The following is an 18,201-nucleotide window of genomic DNA, read 5'->3' on the forward strand; positions in this document are numbered from 1 at the left end:
TGATATCATGTTGGCACAGGAGATGCCCTCACAATCTGACAGATCTAGAAAGTTTTTGCAAGGAAGAGTGGGAAAATATTGCCAAGTCAAGATGTGTCAAGCTGATAAGACTCTTGCACAAAAAGACTTGAGTGCTGTAGTAACATCAAAAGATGCTACACACATATGCAACCAGGTTATTGGAAGTTTTGTATTTTCTTTTTTTAGTCTTAAAAATTTCTGATTGGTTTTCACTTTATTTTTATAGGTTGCAATTTTTTAAAAAAAGTGGAAAAAGTTCTGGCATGATTGATCTTGGTTTCATTTTTTTACATCACAAAAACCTGCCATTCTAACAGGGGTGTGTAGACTTTTTTCATCCACTGTAGTTGAAATATTTTACTGCACTGGCAGGTTATTTTGCTCGTTTTGTGGGTTGTCTTACTTGAATATGCAAAAGTCTGTCTCAGTTTTGACGTGGCGGTTTCACAGTGTCGTGGACAAGGTGGACAGAATTTTTTTTTATGGACAGGATCACCAAGATTTCATTAATATTGGATGACGAGCCTCAGGTAATGAGCCCTTGATAAAAGGGATGTGTAGCACTCTGAAGAAGGCCTCTTTGAGCTCTAAATCATTGTCAGTCCGTTGTCGTCAAATCAATATCCCTCTCTAGTTACAGTCCATGAAGCCTCTGAGCAGCAGTGATACAGTGCAGACACAATACTCACGGTGCCGTAGGTCCATCCCTGCTCGATGCGGGTGACAGCCCAGAGCTCGTGGATGTTCTCCGCCAGCTTCTCGCGGATTCGCTCCAAGTGGGGCGGCAACACGATCTGCATGTAGGCAAACAAGTCAGTGAGACACACGGTGCCGTAGGTTCATACGAATTCCTATCCAGAGTTTTTTAAGAGTGACTAATATACACACGCAGGCAAAGCACTTTAAACAGTGGATGAATTCATCCAGATGGAGTGATAAAAGAGATTCTGCTGGTTTATCATTGTGATTTTGTTGAGGTACGGTTGAAAACATGAGAAGAAAGAGAAATAAGGACACTCTGAACAGCATAAATCTCAGCATAAAACCCTTCAATTATTTATAGTAAAAGTTATATGGTAAAGGCTTAGTCAAAATTTGAATCTATCAGTACAGTGCATTGTTTTAGGCTAGCGTTAACCTATTATACCACACACAACCTAACCGATATGCTGAACATCTGAGAGAGACAGAATCTGAGTTGTGAAGTGTCAGCTGGAACAAATACGTCTACCTGCGGGTCATTAGTTTGAATAGTTGCAAAACTGTTTCTGAACAAGCCTGATATTCTGAAAATCACACAGAAATAGCATACCTTGTGTCAAGAATTGTTTATTAATCCATAACGGACAATGGAATATTATTTCTCATGATTTAAGAATATTTCTCTGGTTTCAAGAAGTCTTACCTGGTGGTTGAAATATGTTACTGCACTGGCAGATTATTTTGCTTGTTTTAGCGATTTTCTCTTTCGAAAATGCAAAACGTCTCAATTTTGACTCCCCCCCCCCCTTTTCTCCCCAATTGTATCTGGCCAATTACCCCACTCTTCCAAGCCATCCCGATCTCTACTCCACCCCTTCTGCTGATCCGGGGAGGGCTGCAGACTACCACATGCCTCCTCTGTTACATGTGGCGTCGCCAGCTGCTTCTTTTCACCTGACAATGAGGAGTTTCGCCAGGGAGACATAGCATGTGGGAGGATCACGCTATTCCCCCCCCCCACCTCCCCCGAACAGGCACCCCGACCGACCAGAGAAGACGCGTACCCACATCCGACTTCCCACCCACAGACACGGCCAATTGTGTCTGTAGGGACGCCCGACCAAGCCGGAGGTAACACGGGGATTCGAACTGCCGAGCCCCGTGTTGGTAGGCAACGTTATACACCACCACATCACCCGAACGCCCTGACATTTCATTGCTGCAATGCATGAGCTCTATGTTTTAAAGAGTCACTGACATGCTAACGTGGACTTTAAGGACATTAACTTTTAATCTCAACAGGATGTAACCAAATTCCACTGCATACAAGTAAGCACTTTAAGTCCTGGGTGTGTTTAAGGGGGTGTTGTTCTGCACCTGAACAGTGTCCACAGGGCAGGGTGTGAAGGAGGTGTGGGTGAGGGACTGAGTAGGACCCAGCAGGTTGCGGACACCGTCAAAGTCGTGTTTGTACTCCTTGATGGGCTCGATGCGCATCCTCTCTTTGGGCAGCAGGGCCTCGTAGCAGGGGGCGTAGCCCGGCGGGGGCATGAACTTGAAGTCTCCATGACGACCACCCAGGAGGAAGCGAGCCCTGGGGCGGCAAGACAAAAGCTTTGGGATTTATCTGTTTGACAGGCAGGCCCTTTTACAGACTCCTGAAATCTTCAACAGTTACAATGCCTGGATCTCTCTCAGACTCACAATGGCAGAACATTCTGGGCCTCAGTCATCAAATAGCCGTATGTACAAATTTGTTCTTACACACCCATGGAACTTTTCAGCCCTGAAGTATGTCTCAGGGACCAGTGTAGAACCCAGGTAACCCTGAATTTAGACACCAGTTGGCCAACACTGATGTCTTTGCAAGCCTGGGTGATTACTCATTGCAAGAGGTGGACAATACATATTAGGGGGAAGGAATTACAAATAACCATCATGCTTTGCTTCTAAATGTCAGACCATCTTGAGCTAAAAAAAATTCCATTGGTGTGTCAGAACAAATTTGTACGTATGAACAACTGATGAATGAGATTCAAGGATTTTAATTTCTATGCTAGGTCTCAGAAGAGGGCTCTTTCCCTGCTCTCATCATTCAGTTCAGGTCAAGTTATGTTGTCAGGGATGTACACAGCAGGAACTGGTCGTGGTAGGATGCCCGCATATAAAAAAACACAAGGGACACCTGAGAATATATAGAAAAGACTAAGAATCGAATCTTCACCATTATTCCCCGTCAGCACTGCGAAGCGTCTTTACCCACAACTGTTATTGGCCACCAGTACAAAATATACAGGGTTAGGATTTGGAATGACAGCAACATCACTGTAAGTATGGGAACAGCCATTTTGAAGGTTGAAATATATTATTTATAATCTTTATCATAAACATGAAATATAAATAACTGGCAGCCTTTTGGCATCAAGTTTTTGTTGTTTTTTTTGGGGGGATTTTTTTCCCCAAATTGTATCTGGCCAATTACCCTGCTCTTCCAAGTCGTCCCAGTCTCTGCTCCACCTCCTCTGCTGATCCGGGGAGGGCTGCAGACTACCACATGCCTCCTCCGATACATGTGGAGTTGCCAGCTGCTTCTTTTCACCTGACAATGAGGAGTTTCGCCAGGTGGGCGTAGTGCGTGGGAGAATCACGCTATTCCCCCCAGTCCCCCCCCAAACAGGTGCCCTGACTGACCAGAGGAGGCGCTAGTGCAGTGACCAGGACACATACCCACATCCGGCTTCCCACCCGCACACACAGCCAATTGTGTCTGTAGGGACGCCCAACTAAGCCGGAGGCAACACAGGGATTCCAACCACCAATCCCCGTGTTGGTAAGCAACGGAATAGACCGCTACGCTACCCGGACACCCTGGCATCAAGTTTAAGATAGCTGTGATCGAACAGGAAGAGATGCCCTGCTGTCTTCAAAAATATCAGTTTGTGGAAAAACTAATAAAAGGTGCAACAATTAATACTAACTTTGTTTATATAGCACTTTAATAAAACAATGTTACAAAGTGCTTTACAAAAAAATACCAGGCAAGGCAAAAATGAAAGAAAGACCAAAATAAGATTAAAAATAAACAGTATAAATAAATAAAAACAAATATCAAACATTTGTAAAAGCTTTCATAAAACAAAAGTTTTAAGACGAGCTTTAAAAGAAACTAGAGACTTGGTTTGTCTTAGTTCAACAGGAAGAGAGGTCCATAGTGTGGGGGCTCGAACAGCAAAAGCCCCATCACCCTTTGTAACAAACCGAGACCTGGTAACAACCAGCAGGGCTCCATCTGCAGATCTTCATGGTCGAGGGGGCATATACCAGGTCAATAAATCAGAAATGTACGAAAGAGCGAGATAATTTAAGGCCTTAAAAGTGGGCAATAAAATTTTAAAATCAATTCCAAACATAACAGGGAGCCAGTGTAGAGAGGCAAGCAAAGGAGCGATATGGTCACACCCCTTTGTCCCGGTAATGAGCCGAGCAGCGGCGTTTTATACCAACTGCCGACGGTGGAGGGTGTGCTTGCTGATATCAGAATAAAGTGCATTACAATAATTAAGCCGAGAATAGATAAAAGCATGTACAACTTTCTGCGGCTTGGCAATTGATAGAATAGAATAAACTTTATTTATCATTTGTACATACATACAATTAAATTCTCTCTCTGCATTTAACCTATCCTAGCTGTGTAGCTAGGAGCAATGGGCAGCCACCATGCAGCATCCGGGGACCAACTCCAGTTATCTCTCCCTATTGCCTTGATCAGGGGCAGGGGCAGGAGTATTAACCCTAACATGCATGTCTTTTTGATGGTGGGTGGAAACCGGAATACCCAGAGGAAACCCACGCAGACACGGGGAGAACACGCAAACTCCACACAGAAAGGACCTGGATCAACTTGGGGTTCGAACCCAGGACCTTCTTGTTGTGAGGCAACACCACTGGGTCACTGTGCCGCACGAAATGACCTAATTTTGAAGATTAGCTTGAACTGGAGAAAGTGTGACTGAACAACATGTTTAATTTGATTACCAAAACTGGGTTAGCATCGAATATTACTCCAAGATTCCTAGCAGCCTGCTTAAGACTAGCAGACAGACCACCAACATTAGTACCACAAGGGCTGATGGGATTTTCGGGGCTGAACAGAATGACCTCAGACTTATCATCATTACATTTGAGAAAATTTTCGAACATTCAGGGTTTAATGTCAGAGAGGCAAGTTGTAAGATTTGCTTGGGCAATTCTTGTATTCAGAATCAGCAATATTTTACTCACCCCTGAAGGGAAACTGGGTCCTATTACAGACACTCACGCTGTAGTAAAGAAAAACTAAAAACTAACAGGAACAAGAGAAGAAAATACAAGTAAATAGAAATAAGAAAAACAGAATAGAAATGGAAGATAAAATAAGAAATGGAAATAAGAATAAATTATATAAACATATGTGCACCATGCTCCAGCATTTAACACCCTATCTATACTCTATTAGTGCAGCATGAAACAAACAGCACAAACAAACACCTGACAGGGTAAAATAAATCGAAGGGCCAGTCTAATAATTATTAATAATTAATAATAATATTAATTAATAATAGTATTAATCTATTAATTGCTGGCAGCCATACCAACATGTACCCTGGCTCTGCCAAATGACAGAAGCTAGGCAGGTGTGGGCTTCGCTAGTACTTGGATGAGAGACCTCCCGGGAAAACCGAATTGCTGCCGGAAGTGGTGTTGGTGGGCCAGTAGGGGGCAGTCTTCCCTCTGGGGCTAATCCATCCATCCACCTATCCATTATCTGAACCGCTTATCCTGCTCTCAGGGTCGCGGGGAGCCTATCCCAGCAGTCATTGGGCAGCAAGTGGGGAGACACCCTGGACAGGCCACCAGGCCATCACAGGGCCCACACACACACACACATACAAACACACACACACACACATTCACACCTAGGGACAATTTAGTACGGCTGATTCACCTGACCTACATGTCTTTGGGACTGTGCGAGGAAACCGGAGCACCCGGAGGAAAGCCACGCAGACACGGGGAGAACATGCAAACTCCACATAGAGGATGACCTGGGACGACCCCCCAAGGTTGGACTACCCTGGGGCTTACCTTCTTACTGTGAGGCGACCACGCTAACCACTGTACCACCTGGTCCTAATAAAAACAACAAATATCAAATCCCAATGCCCAGTGCAGTGACGGGGGCACTGTGCTGTAGGAGATGCTGTCCTTCGGATGAGACATTAAACCGAGGTCCTGACTCACTGTGGTCATTAAAGAGCCCATGGCACTTATCACAAAGAGTAGGGGGTTCCCCGGTGTCCTGGCAAAATTCCCAACCTGGCTCTCTCCATCTGGCCATCTAATCATCCTCTCCACATAACTGGCTCAATGATTCCTCCCTCTCCACCTCAAGCTGATGTGTGGTGAGCGTTCTGGCGCAAAATGGCTGCCGTGCATCACCCAGGTGGGTGCTACACTTTGGTGGTGGTTGAAGTGTGAGCCCCTTCAATGTGAAACGCTTTGGGTGTCTAGAATAGCGCTATATAAATATAATGATTATAATTATTATTATAATCTAAAAACATGAGTAATAAAACCACTGTCATCTTTCAAAGAATTGTTATTTTTGTATGAGAATAAGTGTTCCACCTTTTATTAGTTTCTAAAGCCTTTTGGCATCCACAACTTTAGTAAACCAGCCAAACCACCCCACCGAATTGGCGAACAGGCTGCAAGCAAACACCATCAAGAACAAAAGTGTGAACAGTCATAAAACCTGTACACCTCATTTATCATTCTGGTATCCTTAAATGTGAGATATTTATCTCCTATTTTCTTTTGCCATCTAATACATTTTATACTACTTTTAATATAGAGAGGATTTATTGACATTGACATCAAGACTGAGTTCAAAACCTACGCTTTTAAATAATGTAACATCTTTCAATATAACTCAATTACTTTTTATAATCTCACATTACGTCTTAAGTGTCCCATGTGAGCGACTCAAGTCAAATCCCTGATATGTGAACATTTAGTCTTCAAATGAAACAGATCCTGATTTTGATCATCTTCAGTGTAGTAGTTATTCGAACCTTAGACGTTATATAAGGACTTACTTGACTCCAGCAGAAAAGCTGATGACAGGGAAGAACAGGCCGTCCACGTTGAAGTTCTCAAACATGCCCAGGACAGGGTGGCCGTTGATACGGAAGGAGATACTGGGCACGCTCAGATCAAGACAGCAGCTGACCACATCATCGGCAGCCAGGGTGTGTTGACTGGGCGAAGCCACATGGCGGGGGACAGTTCCTGAGGGCAGAGGAAGAACAAGTTCAAGAACAGCAGGTAAAGTGTTCAGAGGAATGTATTTTTGAGCACTTATCTTGTAATTTTACTTTCATTATAAGCATACAACCTTTTCTAAGATTAGATACCCAGCCTCTTTGTCTGGATGGTTGGGGCACAGGATAAGAACCCGACCCAACCATGAAATATCTCTGCCCTTGAACATTAACTGTACCTACAACCGCTACTTGTTCCCCATGACTAACTATGATTAAGTAGAAATACCTCATTTAACATCGCTTTTAATCTGTTGCTGTAAAGCCCCTTGAGGCAAATTTGTAATTTGTGATATTGGGCTATACAAATAAAATTGACTTGACTTCTTTATTTAAGGTGGAATACTGGGGCACCTCAGCCGCTTAACAATAACACAATATGAAGTAGAGGAGTGCGCTCAGTAGAGTGCAGATCTCCACCAGGCGTAGGTATCGCCCCTTCTCTGGTGTTCCAACTACCAGGAGAAAGGAAATACATGCACACATGGACAGAAAAACCAGTGGTTTTGCTGCCATTATGGGAGTTTTGCACAGCGCCCTAGTCAATTGAATGGGAAATATGGGAAAAAAAAGTTTTTAATATGCAGCACTCAAGCTATAATATCTAGCTAATAAAAACATTTTGCCTGTCAGTCTGTGGATGCGCAGCCTCCTAGGCGGACCCTCCCACCCGACAAAGTCTGACATGAAATGACAGAGATCAGGCTATCACAATTTCAAAACCCTTATTAAATGACCTCAAATGTGTAACCGTCGCGGTTTTCATGATATAAAATGAATAAAGGTGCTCTGCTGGTTGACTTTCATTCATAAAACAACAGTAAGAAAACAGCCCAGCCATGGGAAATTTCCAGCTGTGACAGTAATTAATCCTACTCTTGAAATTGTATTATTATAGCAGTTTTAACATTGGAGACTATGGCACTTCCACGTGGCGGCAAGGTGACTAAGACAAATTATTTTTGGTTCATCCAGCGTTCCTCCAGTTCTCCTGTGCTGAGATCAGCTGTGAATGATTTTCTGGCTTCCAAAATAAGATCGACTTCTTGTTTACTTTAAAGACTCATATCCGAATACATAATGTTTTGGTTTTGACACTGTCGCTGCCCGATCTGACTCGACCGTAGATGTGAGTTGCACATGAGCACGGTTAACTCAAATCGGGCAGCGACAGAGAGCAGCGTTGGTCGAGCGAGCTAGAGAGTGAATGAGGAGAGGGAGCAGCGATAGCGAGAACAAACGTTTTTCAAAGGATTTGAATCACCGCAACTATGGGAGGTTCTTTCGTCATGCAGTCATAACTGTGCACAAAAAAAGTTTAGGCTGATAGATAGGTCTAGTAGCTGGCAAGATTAGCTGCGGACACACACGGACACACAATCAAACACAATCCTTCCAGGCTACTGCCTGGCAGAGATAAAAAGCAGACCTGGAAAAAAAATCTCCAGCAAGGTTCAAGTTTTGAATTTGAACATAGAATGATTTTATGTTGCTATTCAAACTCCAAATTAAAAAAAACAAAGAACATAATATTCTCAATGTGGAGAGACAAACAGCATCCCAGAATTACTTTTAACAAATCTACGAAACAACCAAGATAACCGAAGCTACAGTCAGAACTTACAAAGCCAATGAACTTATTAAACCCCGTTATGGACCCAGCTTACCTGACCACAGACACAGCCCATCAAACCCATAGGAGTAGAGGTCATCCCCCACACCGTTGCCTCCCCAACCCTCTCCTCCTCCGGGGTAAGGGCTGTAGCCCTCTGTCATCGCCCAGCCGACACGCAGATGCGTGGCCTGCGCCGTCACGAAGGCCTCCACATAGTCTACCATCACCTCAAAGTACCACTTTTTATACTGGGTGGACCCCTCGCATGTACCCAGAAAGATGTTTGGCCTCACACTTAAGACAGAAGAGAAAAGAAAAACACCGACATCCTTACAGATAATTCCTTTTTTTTCTACAACCTGTCTTTTTTTTGTTGGTTGTTTTTGCATCTGTTATGATTTCATTTCACTTGTTGGCCTCACTTTGGAGATGGTACCATGCCCAAAATCTCCAAAATGAAGCTGGTGCATAAAATGATATCATAACCAATATGCACAATGGCAAAATCTACTAAAATAAGTAATGGAAAACGACACTGCGAGTCGAGTCAAGTTGCACTGGTACCATGCAGTGGAAAAGGGGCATAAGTGACCTCTTCAGTCCAAACTGACTGCAGGTATCCCCATCCTTATAAACAATACAGTACAATACAGTTGTATAACGACCAAAACCAACAACCCGTTTCATATGCAAATATGGGTGCAACCATTAACTAGTTTCAAATCACAAATCACAGCATAGTACACATGGCCATTGAAATGACAGATACATTTCATCACTCATAGTTGAGTGATGAAATGTATCTGTCAATAAATGTTGTATCCAGATGAACTGATTCAACCTTCTTTGATTTTCTTACCCAGATTATTGAGCATGCATCAAGACATATGCATCCAGGGAACAATGGCAACTTACAGCATCCATAAGGATAGTAAAGTCTATGCCTAGTGACTTGTGTTGCTTGTTGTCGTCTTGATCATAAAATGTCAAATTACCTGGTCACATAGTTTACGATGTTGGTCTGCAACAGGAGGTCGCGACCCGGAAGCAGGTTTTCGGTGATGAGGTTCTGATTGGACCTCACAGCCACACCGTTACACACACACAGAGAGCGCAAGACATCCAAGACCTAAAAGGAGGACAAGGACTGTGATGGCCAGTATGGTCTGGGAATTGTATGCATCTACACAAACAATCTAAAACATCCCTATATGCCAAGGTGGTTCCTGACATTTTCATGCTCAGCCATCAAAGTTACCAGGAATCCCACAATTCACCAGCAAAATGAACTACTCTACCAACCACACAACTGTACAATGCAAACAAATCTTGAAAAACAGGACTGCCTGCCTGTCAGATTGGCTGGTAAAGTACACAAACATACCAGATAAGAGGTAAACTTTGCCACTAAACTTTGCCATGTTATTTTCTGACATCTTAACCGTTCCGGACAGTCAAAAAAGATTAACCTTGTGGTTCCGCCCATGTTTGTCCAGCAGAGAGATGATGGATTTGATGTGGTTCTCCTGGATGATGTTCAGAACCTCAGGGCTTTCAATTAGCACACAGTACAGCACTTCCAGAATACCTACATGCATAAAGAGTGAACAGCGGTGAGTAGTAATTTATTTGTTGTTCATAGTACCAGTAATCTGATGACAAACTTTTACCATTATGATTATTACTACTACTCTAACTTCTAATACTGTTACTAACAGTTATACTTATACCTAATATTAAAGGGGTAGTGAGCCTTTCTTTTATGTTTTTGAGCAGTTCCCCCCTTTTTCTCCCCAATTGTATCCGACCGATTACCCTACTCTTCCGAGCCCTCCCAGTCGCTGCTCCACCCCCTCTGCTGATCCAGGGAGGGCTGCAGACTACCACATGCTTCCTCCGATACATGTGGAATCGCCAGCCGCTTCTTTTCACCTGACAGTGAGGAGTTTCACCAGGGGGACGTAGCGCGTGGGAGGATCACGCTATTCCCCCCAGTCCCCCACCCACCCCCCCGAACAGGTGCCCCGACCGACCAGAGGAGAAGCTAGTGCAGCGACCAGGACACATACTCACATCTGGCTTCCCACCCACAGACATGGCCAATTGTGTCTCTACGGACGCCCGACCAAGCCGGAGGTAACAACGGGATTCGATCCAGTGATCCCCATGTTGGTAGGCAGCGGAATAGACCGCCACGCTACCCGGATACCCATTTTTGAGCAATTTTTGAGAAACATGTTGGACTACGAGGATGGTAACACTGATGACCCTCACAACAAATCAACAAAAAACAACAAACATAAAATACAGCCACTTTGAGAGAGAAAACCTGTTTTAACTTATGTTTGGAGGAAAACGCTGGTTACAATCAACCCCCTCTGACTGCTTACATCATATGGGGGCATCAAAGGCGGCAAGTATCATGTGACGTACAGTCAGCGACACACATGGGGTCTAGCGTGTTAGACCAATAAATATGAGGCGTGTGGAGAGGTGACACACTGGCGTTAGCCAACTTACCTCTCTGGATGGACTTGTGAAAAGCTGGGATGAGATGTTCTACTACAACACTGACACCTGCTTACTCGCTGCTATTACTAACACTAACTGTTATTACACCACTACATTTAGAATAAACGACCAATAACACAAGATTTAAAAAATGTGTACGAAAAATTAAAGTCACAGAATGAAGAAACAGTGTTATGAGTACAGAAAGAATGCATAATATAGGTAAAATATCATATTAAATAAAAACATTAATTGAGACGTGACTTGAAAACTGAAATTTGAGTCTCCGGCTTCATCTCCTAAGGGCGGGCATTCTTAAGATTTCCATATACATCTTGAGATGTATGCAGTTCCCTTAGGCTGTGGCCTAACCCAGTCTGAAGATGTGAAATGAGGCTGGGTGACAGACTTATAATGAAAAAGAGTCCAAATGTTGAGCGTTATTCTTTCATCCTGTCCTAAGTGTATTGAAATACTGTTGTGTGGGCTCTGTCTTTCTACATACATTTTATTTGCCTGCCCTGCACCTGCCCTGTGTTAGTTTTATGTGCCTTTATCACCATATCAAAAGCGACCTGTAAATTCTAAACAATGGGTAATCGATGTAATGGTCCTATACCTGAGGAGGCCTCCAGTCGGTCCAGTTTGCTGACCAGCCAGTCCAGGTTATCACAGAACAGCGCACAATTAGAACGGTTCCCTCTGATTAGAGAAGCTGGGCCATGGAGAGACAGACAGAGAAACGACAGAGAAACGACTGTTAAAAAACACAGTACAGCAGCATTTCCTTAATATGTGGTTTCACGTGGCATTTTGTGGGCTTTTTTTTTTCCCTAAATAAATTGAGTCAGGTTTATTTACAGTCTTCAATCATATCTACAGGCTCATGCAGCTTTATATGGCTACTGTGAAAAGAAGGTAGATATAGGGCTGAACAACATGTTGATTCAGACTCTACATCGCAATATACACGCGCAACAGTCACATCACAAATAATGCAATGTCAGGCAAATTAGGCCCATCGGTCATGATTGGCTAAAACATTGCTTGATAAGAGGGAAAAAAATCTACCAAGATCTGTTTTTACACTACTGCAGAAAAATATTCCAGTTCAGTCTATTTGAGCTGAATATGTACCTCTCAAAATCTCCCTAATCATTGCTTATAATGACAAATTCTTTTCATATGGAGCTTTGAAAGTTAAAAGTTGCATATCTGATGAAATTGTGTGACTCCTTTTTATTCTCTGATATTGCACTACATATCCCCATGAAAAAATAAAAATACTGCAACGTGGATATTTTTCAATATCATTCTGCGCTAGTAGACTGTGTAAATGACATGTGTGACCCCTTCATACACTCTGCACTTCCATACATTGAACTTCAAGGCTTTCAATACATACCCCTGCTGCACACCTGACACCCCCCCCCTTTTCTCCTCAATTGTATCCAGCTAATTAATTACCCCACTCTTCCAAGCCGTCCCAGTCGCTGCTCCGCCCCCTCTACTGATCTGGGGAGGGCTGCAGACTACCACATGCCCTGATACATGTGGAGTCGCCAGCTGCTTCTTTTCACCTGACAGTGAGGAGTTTCACCAGGGGGACGCAGTGTGTGGGAGGATCACGCTATTCCCCCCAGTTCCCCCTCCCCCCTAAACAGGCGCCCCGACCGACCAGAGGAGGCGCTAGTGCAGCGACCAGAACACATACCCACATCCAGCTTCCCACCCGCAGACATGGCCAATTGTGTCTGTAGGGACGCCCGACCAAGCCGGAGGTAAGATGGGATTCATACTAGCTGGCGACAGCTGACACTTGTTGAACACTTTTATCCAAAGTGCCTGACTAATGGGGGCCACCCACAGATAAATCTTTGACACAGGTAGATCTGGTGAGTATGAAACCCCTGACCCTGGCTCTTTTACCACTTGACCTACAGCACCACTGGCCCTTCTCGCCCACACAGTCAGGAAGGTGGAAGGTGAAGGCGTGTGAACAAACCAAAAATATGTTGAACTATGCCTGAGAAGGGCAATGCAGGAGAAACCTCTGGGGGGGGGGGGGATGCCTGCCGCTGTCCTGACCTATAAATTGGTCATTCGACCTGGGTATACTGGGCTGAACGAAACGAGCGGTCCTCTTACCCAGCAGCTCGTAAAGCAGGTTGACGATCTCCTTCCAGGACTCTGCAGCCTCCTCACCGGCAGATTCAGAGAAGTGGGCAGCAGTGTTGTACACGTTCAGCCGGTCGATGCACTCCAGGACGATGGTGATCATGCCCTGAAAGTCACAGTAGAAACACAATGAGACTGTTGGGCACCGAAAAAACTGACACATTATTTGTGCATCCGAGCCAAAAACCCCAAATTAAAATCAACGTTGGCGACATAACATTACAACTTCAGCTACTATTCCCACTCCTACTGATTCTGCTACTGCTACCAGTACCACTGCTGACTTGTTTTGTGTTTTCTTTTTTTTCTTCATACATTACAAATACTTTCATGCTGAAAACACAGAAAGACACATGTTGTAAAGGGGAAAAAAACAGCTTTAACAGGAAAACGTGAAAAAATTACAACACAATAGTTAACGTGCGTGCGAGTGTTCTCTCTTTATGGTGCGTGTATGGCTGAACACTATCAGCACTACACGTTTTTCCACCTATCGCTTCTTTACGTAGCAGCTGTGGGAGCAGACTGGAGGAATCAATGAATATGGATTGTGTGACCGAGCAAGTCAAAGCGGGCACTGGGCTCCTCACCTCCTCCTGGAAGAGGTTCTGTCGGTTGCGGAGGGAGCGGAGCTTGGTCTGCTTCTCCTCGTGCTCCAGCTCCTCCTCGGGAGGACGAAAGTAGAAGATGAGATCCTGCAGGGAGAGGATCACCCCCTCCAGAGGTAGGGACATGGGCCCCGGGGCTTTGCTCTTCCCACTCAGAGAATCCAAACCCCTTGACAGACACAAACAAGTCAACAAAAACAAAGATTTTATGGAAAAATTAAGTGGAGGAGGCCTACCTGGGATGTTCAGCGTCAGCTCAACATGGACAACATGTCTTCAGAATGAACCTATCAATAGTTTTTTTTATTATTATTTATTTCTGATTTTTCCCTTTTTCTCCCAATTTAGTGGCCAATCGCTCCCTGTTTTAATTCAAACACCCACCCTTGTACTGCATGCGTTCGCCAACTGCACCTCTCCGGCCGGCAGTCTCGAAGGAGACGCCTCACCACTTCCGTGACAAGGCGAATCCAGGCCGAACCACTGCTTTTTACGGCACACACAGAGACGCATTCACATGACGAACACAAGCCAACTCCGCCCCCCTCCCGAAGATAGGGCTGCCAATTATTGCCACTTCGAGTCCGGCCATAGTCGGATTGACGAGACCGAGGCGCGAACCCCGGTCCCCAGTGGGCAACTGCATTGACACAAAGCCGATGCTTACACCGCTACACCACTGCGGATCCTCTATGAATAGTTTTTATCTCTGACTTTCCATGTCTTTATAAAGACGGTTTAAACTTGAAAAAAGAAAGGGAAGAGAAACCTCTTTACTAGTTTGTTTCTCTGCTTTTAAAAAATCCCTTTCACTAGTTATCACGTTTTTATTCTTTATCCAATTATTTTTCAGCTAATAAACGAAAAGTACTTCTGGCAATGATTTGTATTTGTAAATGACAAACATTGTATTTTTTATACTTATATCAAGAGACACCCTAAAAACTGCATGACATGTCTAAACTATCATGTTAAGGTGCTTATCACATGGAACTGCTTCATATTTCAATATTGACAGATAAATAGAATTTGATAGATGTTATTATTAGTTAATAATTAAAACCTTAATAACTATTAAAGTCGGATCAAAATGAAAACACTAATATTTTCTCATATCATTTATTTCTGTTCCATTTCTCACTCTGGATCTCCCACAATCCCTTTGTGCTATGACTATATGTAACGTTAAATGGTAAATGGGGGCGACATGGCTCAGGAGGTAGAGCGGGTTGTCTAGTAATCAAAAGGTCGCTGGTTCGATCCCCGGTTCCTCCAGAGTGTGTCACAGTGTCCTTGAGCAAGGCACTGAACCTCTAATTGCTCCAGATGAGCAGGTTGGCACCTTGCATGGCAGCCTCTGCCATCAGTGAGTGAATGTGTGTGTGAATGGGTGAATGTGAGACGTACACTGTAAACCACTTTGAGTGGACGGTAAACTAGAAAAGCGGTATATATAAATGCAGTCCATTTATCATTTTTATGTAATGTTCATGTAAATATGGAATAAACAATATCTCTTATATAAATGAAAGATATTTGCATTTAACATTTAATATTGATAACACTTAATTTTTCCATCCATTCATTATCCGAACCGCTTAGCCTGCTCTCAGGGTCGCGGGGATGCTGGAGCCTATCCCAGGTGTCACTGAGTGGCAGGCGAGGAGACACCCTGGACAGTCCGCCAGGCCATCACACAGGGCCAACATACACACACACACACACACACACACACACACACACACACACACACACACACACACACACACATACATTCACACCTAGGGACAATTCAGTACAGCCAATTCATCTGACCTACATGTCTTTGGACTGTGGGAGGAAACCGGAGCCCCCGGAGGAAACCCACACAGACACAGGGAGAACATGCAAACTCCACACAGAGGATGACTCCGGACGACCCCTAAGGTTGGACTACCCCAGGGCTCGAATCCAGGACCATTCTTGCTGTGAGGTGACCACGCCACCGTGCCACCCACTTAATTCCTAAACAACGATATTATATTCATATCATATTGCAAAAAGCAGTAATTAGTAATATCCATTACACAAATATGATACAAATATAATTTAGAAAATGAACTTGTAACATTTTATATCAGTTGATCAAGCCAGTGGCAGATGAAGCTGGTGTTGTGTGCGATGAGTAGTCATACTTGATGAACTGTCTGAAGAGGCCTGTTGTGCTGTAGATCATACGTGCAGCCTGAGACTCCTCTGTCTGGGAACGTGACACAGTCAGGGCATCGTCCATGTGGCCCTCTTGGTGAAGAATGGCCTGGAGAAACACACTTATATCATAAACCACACCCAGGTTATGCTAATATACAACTTACACCATCTACACCAGTGGTTTGCATACTGTGGTACAGCGCGCACCTTGGAAGTACAGCAGATGACTGGAAATTTGTTGGATGCTCTGAAAAATTGGCAAAGCCAAATCAAAACTTTTAAAATATTTGAACATTATGAATCTGAGATTTACTTAACCAGTATAATCATAGTGTGATCACATTATCGGTGTATAGTGTTAGAGGTGTAGTTGTGTAATAAAATGGCTGGCTGGCTAGACAACACTTTTTTGGGGGGGTTTTTCGGACCCCCCCCCTTTTTTCTCCCCAATTGTATCTAGCCAATTACCCCACTCTTCCAAGCCATCCCCGTCTCTGCTGATCCGGGGAGGGCTGCAGACTACCACGTCTCCTCCAATACATTTGGAGTCGCCAGCCGCTTCTTTTCACCTGACATTGAGGAGTTTCACTAGGAGGATGTAGTGCATGGGAGGATCAGGCTATTCCCCCCAGTTCCCCCCCACCCCGAACAGGTGCCCCGACTGACCAGAGGAGGTGCTAGTGCAGTGACCAGGACACATACCCACAGCCGGCTTCCCACCCACAGACATGGCCGATTGTGGTTGTAGGGACACCCGACCAAGCCAGACGTAACACGGGGATGTTGGTAGGCAATGGAATAGACCACTACGCCACCCATATGCCCTAGACCACTCTTTTGCCATCTTACTATCTGACAGACAGCGAGCATCTTGTTCGCAATTACTGCTTCAAAGTTCATATGCGTGCTGTCAAACAATAGCATTTAACTCAGAAAAAAAGCTGGTGGGTGGCTTTTCTCCCTGTCAATCACAGAGCTCATTTCAGGCTGCTTTGTTTTGTCAAATGGAAAAATAAAATGAGGTTTGGGTACGTGAACCATCCACCATCCTGATGACAGACTGGGCCACTCTATTTCGGTTTCTTAATCAATGGGTCAGGACTTAAAATGAACTGATGTTCTGTTTCTGGCGGGTCCACATTTACTAGTTTACTAGTTTAGTGCTAGGATGTCCTACTTTACTAGTACTGGTGGGTTTATGTCACCCTAGATGGTCCCTAAAGTAAACAGCCCCTCATTTAATTAGTTTTAAGAATGTCATCAGAAATTCACAAACATCTAATGCATTCACTCACATATTCACCAACATTCAGTTTTTTTAGTACGCATTACATATGACATCACAATATAATCTCTCATCTCATCATCAGCCACTTCTCCGGGATCGGGTTGCAATAGTAGCCAGCTAAGTAGGGCACTCCAGACATCCTTCTCCCCAGCAACACCCTCCAGCTCCTCTTGGGGGATCCCAAGACATTCTCGGGCCAGACTGGACATGTAGTCCCTCCAGCAAGTTCTGGGTCTACCTTGGGGTCTCCTCCCAGTTGGACGTGCCTGGAAAACCTCCAAAGGAAGGCGCCCAGGAGGAATCCTAAACAGATGCCCGAACCACCTCAGCAGCAGCTCTACTCCGAGCTCCCTCCGGATGTCTAAGCTCCTCACCCTATCTCTAAGGCTGAGCCCAGACACCCTACGGAGGAAACTCATTTCAGCCACTTGTATATGCGATCTCACCCTTTCAGTCACTACCCAAAGCTCATGACCATAGATGAGGGTTGGAACAAAGATTGACTGGTAAATTGAGAGCTCTGCCTTCCGGCTCAGCTCCCTCTTCACCACAACAGTCCGGTACAACGTCCACATTACTGCTGATGCTGCACCAATCCACCTGTCAATCTCCTGCTCCATCCTACCCTCACTCGTGAACAAGACCCCAAGTTACTTGAACTCCTTCACTTGAGGCAACAACTCATCCCCAACCCGGAGGGAGCAATCTACCATTTTCTGGTAGAGA

General features: G+C 44.4%; 1 protein-coding gene across 1 annotated transcript in view; it reads right to left on the reverse strand.

Moving 5' to 3' along the window:
- Window positions 1-18,201, reverse strand: part of ryr1b (ryanodine receptor 1b (skeletal)) — a 167,975-nt gene that overhangs the window by 111,143 nt on the left and 38,631 nt on the right. Inside the window, exons 13-22 of the mRNA XM_056283722.1 lie at window positions 16,172-16,293; window positions 13,980-14,166; window positions 13,360-13,495; window positions 11,831-11,926; window positions 10,170-10,288; window positions 9,696-9,829; window positions 8,753-8,994; window positions 6,861-7,053; window positions 2,101-2,317; window positions 711-815 (exon numbers count right to left, since the gene is read on the reverse strand). Of these exons, the coding sequence (XP_056139697.1) occupies window positions 711-815; window positions 2,101-2,317; window positions 6,861-7,053; window positions 8,753-8,994; window positions 9,696-9,829; window positions 10,170-10,288; window positions 11,831-11,926; window positions 13,360-13,495; window positions 13,980-14,166; window positions 16,172-16,293 (1,551 nt within the window). The remainder of the gene's footprint in view (window positions 1-710; window positions 816-2,100; window positions 2,318-6,860; window positions 7,054-8,752; window positions 8,995-9,695; window positions 9,830-10,169; window positions 10,289-11,830; window positions 11,927-13,359; window positions 13,496-13,979; window positions 14,167-16,171; window positions 16,294-18,201) is intronic.

Source organism: Lampris incognitus, chromosome 7, assembly GCF_029633865.1.
Source record: "Lampris incognitus isolate fLamInc1 chromosome 7, fLamInc1.hap2, whole genome shotgun sequence".
NCBI lineage: Eukaryota > Metazoa > Chordata > Actinopteri > Lampriformes > Lampridae > Lampris > Lampris incognitus.